The 3,479-nt window shown below is 30.3% G+C and overlaps 1 protein-coding gene across 1 annotated transcript; it reads left to right on the top strand.

Annotated features, from left to right (window-relative positions):
• LOC106428757 (auxin-responsive protein SAUR50-like) lies at positions 1 to 873 on the top strand. The gene has a single exon (XM_013869515.3). It carries the CDS (start codon positions 5 to 7, stop codon positions 593 to 595), a length of 591 nt encoding a protein of 196 aa, XP_013724969.3. The 5' UTR covers positions 1 to 4; the 3' UTR covers positions 596 to 873.
• The last annotated feature ends 2,606 nt before the right edge of the window (positions 874 to 3,479 follow it).

Below are 3,479 nucleotides of genomic sequence, written 5' to 3'. Positions count from 1 at the left end.
CACAATGTCACAAAGAGGACCAACAATGAAATTAAATCCTCAGCTGGCTTTGCCATTTTGGCTCCCACCTTCTCCTTCTAAACATATGCACATGTCTTCATATCCTTCTCTCTCTACACACACAAGAGTATGTACAGCCACATACATATACAAAATCTTTATTTATAAATATATGCACCTCAACTCCTCAATAACCACCCATCTCCTTCCCAACTCTCTCTATCCTTCAAACACAACCAAAAGCTTTTCTCTCTCAATAACCCAAAGACAAATGGCCATAATGAAGAAATCTTCAAAACTAACTCAGACAGCAATGCTAAAGCAGATTCTAAAGAGATGCTCGAGCTTAGGAAAGACGAATGGAGGAGGATACGATGAAGATTTCCTCCCACTAGACGTACCAAAGGGGCACTTTCCTGTCTATGTCGGAGAGAACAGAAGCAGATACATTGTCCCAGTCTCCTTCTTGACTCACCCTGAGTTCCAATCTCTCTTAAGACGAGCTGAGGAAGAGTTTGGATTTGACCACGATATGGGTATCACCATTCCTTGTGATGAACTTGTCTTCCAGAACCTAACTTCAGTGATCCGATGAAATTTTAAGTAAACCATTTGAAGAAGATGGTTGACGAAGCAGAAGCTTTCTTACGAGAAATAGCATCTCCTCTCTTTTTAAGTTTTTTCTTCTTCTATTTTTAAGCCTATCTAGGGTTTTTACGAGCTGGTTTACTCGTCTAATAAGAAAGAAACCTGAATGAGATATAGATTCCATGGGTTTAATTGGATTTGTAAATTAAAAAGCTTGTAATGTTTTCCTCGCAGATCTTGATTTTGTGAGAGAAGTTGATTAATGCAGGAAAAAATATTCCTCTATTTGTTTAACGATTCCCTAATTTTTTTTATTGATTCTTGTGCAACTTAATTTGTACTATTTTTCAGAGGCTTCAACATTTTAAACATTAAACAGAAATAAAGATGTTTAACTTTGGACTACAATTTGCTATAAACATTATTAAAAATGTAGTTTGAGGCTAAATTTTCATGTGATACATAGATAATTAGGGCTCTAAAAAGATTATAAGTCAAATCGTATGAATGATACATAACATTTTGAAAGTGCATGCTTGAACATGGTTTTGTCAGAGAATGTGGGATACATTATCAATTTATCATGTACGGAACCATACAAGATTTTTTCTACATTCGTTTGAGAAACTGGTTTCAAATACTAAGGATTGAAAATTTTAAAACAATAAGATCCATTCTGCTCGATAACTTCAGCATATACTTGTCAACAGTCGTCTTTAACGGTGTTTGTAATGAAAATTAGGCCACCAATGTTCTTAAAAGAAGTTGGTATATGTGTAAATAATGATAGTTCTAATTCGAGAAAACATCTATACAGAGCAATGTTCAAAAAGTAACTAGGCGCCTAGGCGGTCACTAGAGGTTATATAAGGGATTGCTAACCAAACAATTACATTTTCCACCTTACTCACTGTACACAATGTTTATATCACCGTGAACACTCTACTATGCTCTATCTTATATATTCCAAAAGTACAGTATTAATCACTGATGATAAATACCAATTGTGCTAGAAAATTTCAACACTAATCTACATTAAAAATGGGGGAAATTCTAAATTTTGATCATTGTTAACGTCAGCCGACACCGTCTAAGTGTTGGGAGATATAATATGTAACAAACGGTGTGGCTGAAAATTTTGAACATAAAGACGTAGAACAGTTGCATACAAAAATTTTGAACATAAAAACAGAAAAGTTGCATATGAATAAGGGTCACAACACTCTCGAAATTTTACGGATTCTTCAGTTTTATTTTGGTTAATTTAAGACGGCTTATTTTTCCAACCCTTAAAAGTTAGAAGTTCATCTATCTAGTATAGTCAGAGCCGTGCGAGCATTTATGGTTGCCATAAACGAATCATAAAATTTCATACTGTAAAAACAATAATGCATATTATGATAGAGGAAACCCATATAATAAGTAATTAATCTAATAAACAAAATAGTGATTATAAAACAAGATTTTTATTTATTAAAGATATTAATCAAGTATTTATCATTAAATTTTATAACTAATTCTAAGATAAAATAATTCAGTGACTCAATGTTTTACTTTTATGCCATAATCAGAGAAAAGTTTAGAAAAAACTACATACTTTAATTTTTTCTAAAAAAATTTCAAAAATGTAGTCACAACTATAATCACCAATATCTAATTATTCTAGTTCTTTAATAAATTTTTACATTGGTTGTTACTTAGGAAACCCATGTATTAGTTAATTATAAGCTCATATTTTTTTAATCCAAACCATTATAACCCTTCCATCGTGTAAACTCAAATTTTTGTGATTATATTATGCCTATGGTAGTAGTAAATGATGCCTTTGATCTTTAATTTTTTTTTTGCTGCCATAAGCAAAGGTTTCTTTTTTCAATACTGCCGCACCGCGATGTTTAGTTTTAAAAATATGTACAAATCTTTTCCTATATCTTCTTTGGGGTATAGTACTATAGTATCTTCTTTGTATCAAAGAAAACTTAAAAGAAATATGAGTTGTATCCAAATGTGGCGTCCTTTAACCATTCTTAAAGTAAGCATTATTTATTTGGATTGCATAGGCAATTAAATGATTTTTCGATGGCTTTTCCCTATTCCGTACAATTAATTAAAGCTGTAATTAAACATGTATTGAATTGTTCGAAAAGGTTAGAACTCCTATGGCCCAATATTAAATCATTAGTATAACTGCTGTATAATTAAAAAGTTAATGCAAGATTTACTACGCTTTAATATATGTTTAGTTTTGAATAGTCATTAACTTTTAGAAATTGATGCAATCGCATTCCCTAGTCTATTGATTTGTACATCATTAGTAAAGCACAAATTACGAGATACACTTGCCAAAAAGAAATTAAAAAGACTACAAAATATGATACTCCTCTGTTCCTTAATATTACATTTTTTAGAAAAAAAATTTGTTTTAAAAAAATCTATTTTTTACATTTTCAAGATATGTTTTATTAACTAATTGCAAATTTTATAAAACTTAATTGCACTTATTGAATTTTTATTGACTTAAAATTATAGAACAAAAATAAACACAAAAAATTATGCAAATTTAATATGTTTTATTAAAATGTGTAAAAAAACTAGAATATGTAACATTAAGAAACAGAGGGAGTATCAATTAGTGTTACTCTACAATTGTACTATAACCATAGTATTATAATGCTCATATCAACACAATCAAACAAATATTGAAGGGTCTATCTATTAAACGAAAAGTGAAGGAGATTCACTTCGGAATACAATCCCATTTTCTATCAGAACTCTATGATATTCCTTCGTAAAGAGTTTCATGACCATTTTTTCTTTAAAAAGCATAATTATATATTTTTGGTTCGTTTTTTCGTAAGCTTTAGAAATCTCAACTAAATACTAATATAAAT

This window comes from Brassica napus, chromosome A3 (assembly GCF_020379485.1).
Source record: "Brassica napus cultivar Da-Ae chromosome A3, Da-Ae, whole genome shotgun sequence".
NCBI lineage: Eukaryota > Viridiplantae > Streptophyta > Magnoliopsida > Brassicales > Brassicaceae > Brassica > Brassica napus.
Note: the sequence above shows the minus strand (reverse complement) of the source record. Positions and strands in the feature narration are given on the sequence as shown.

Coding starts and splice junctions, on each gene's coding strand:
- LOC106428757 (XM_013869515.3), top strand. CDS start 5: ATGTCACAAAGAGGACCAACAATGAAATTAAATCCTCAGCTGGCTTTG.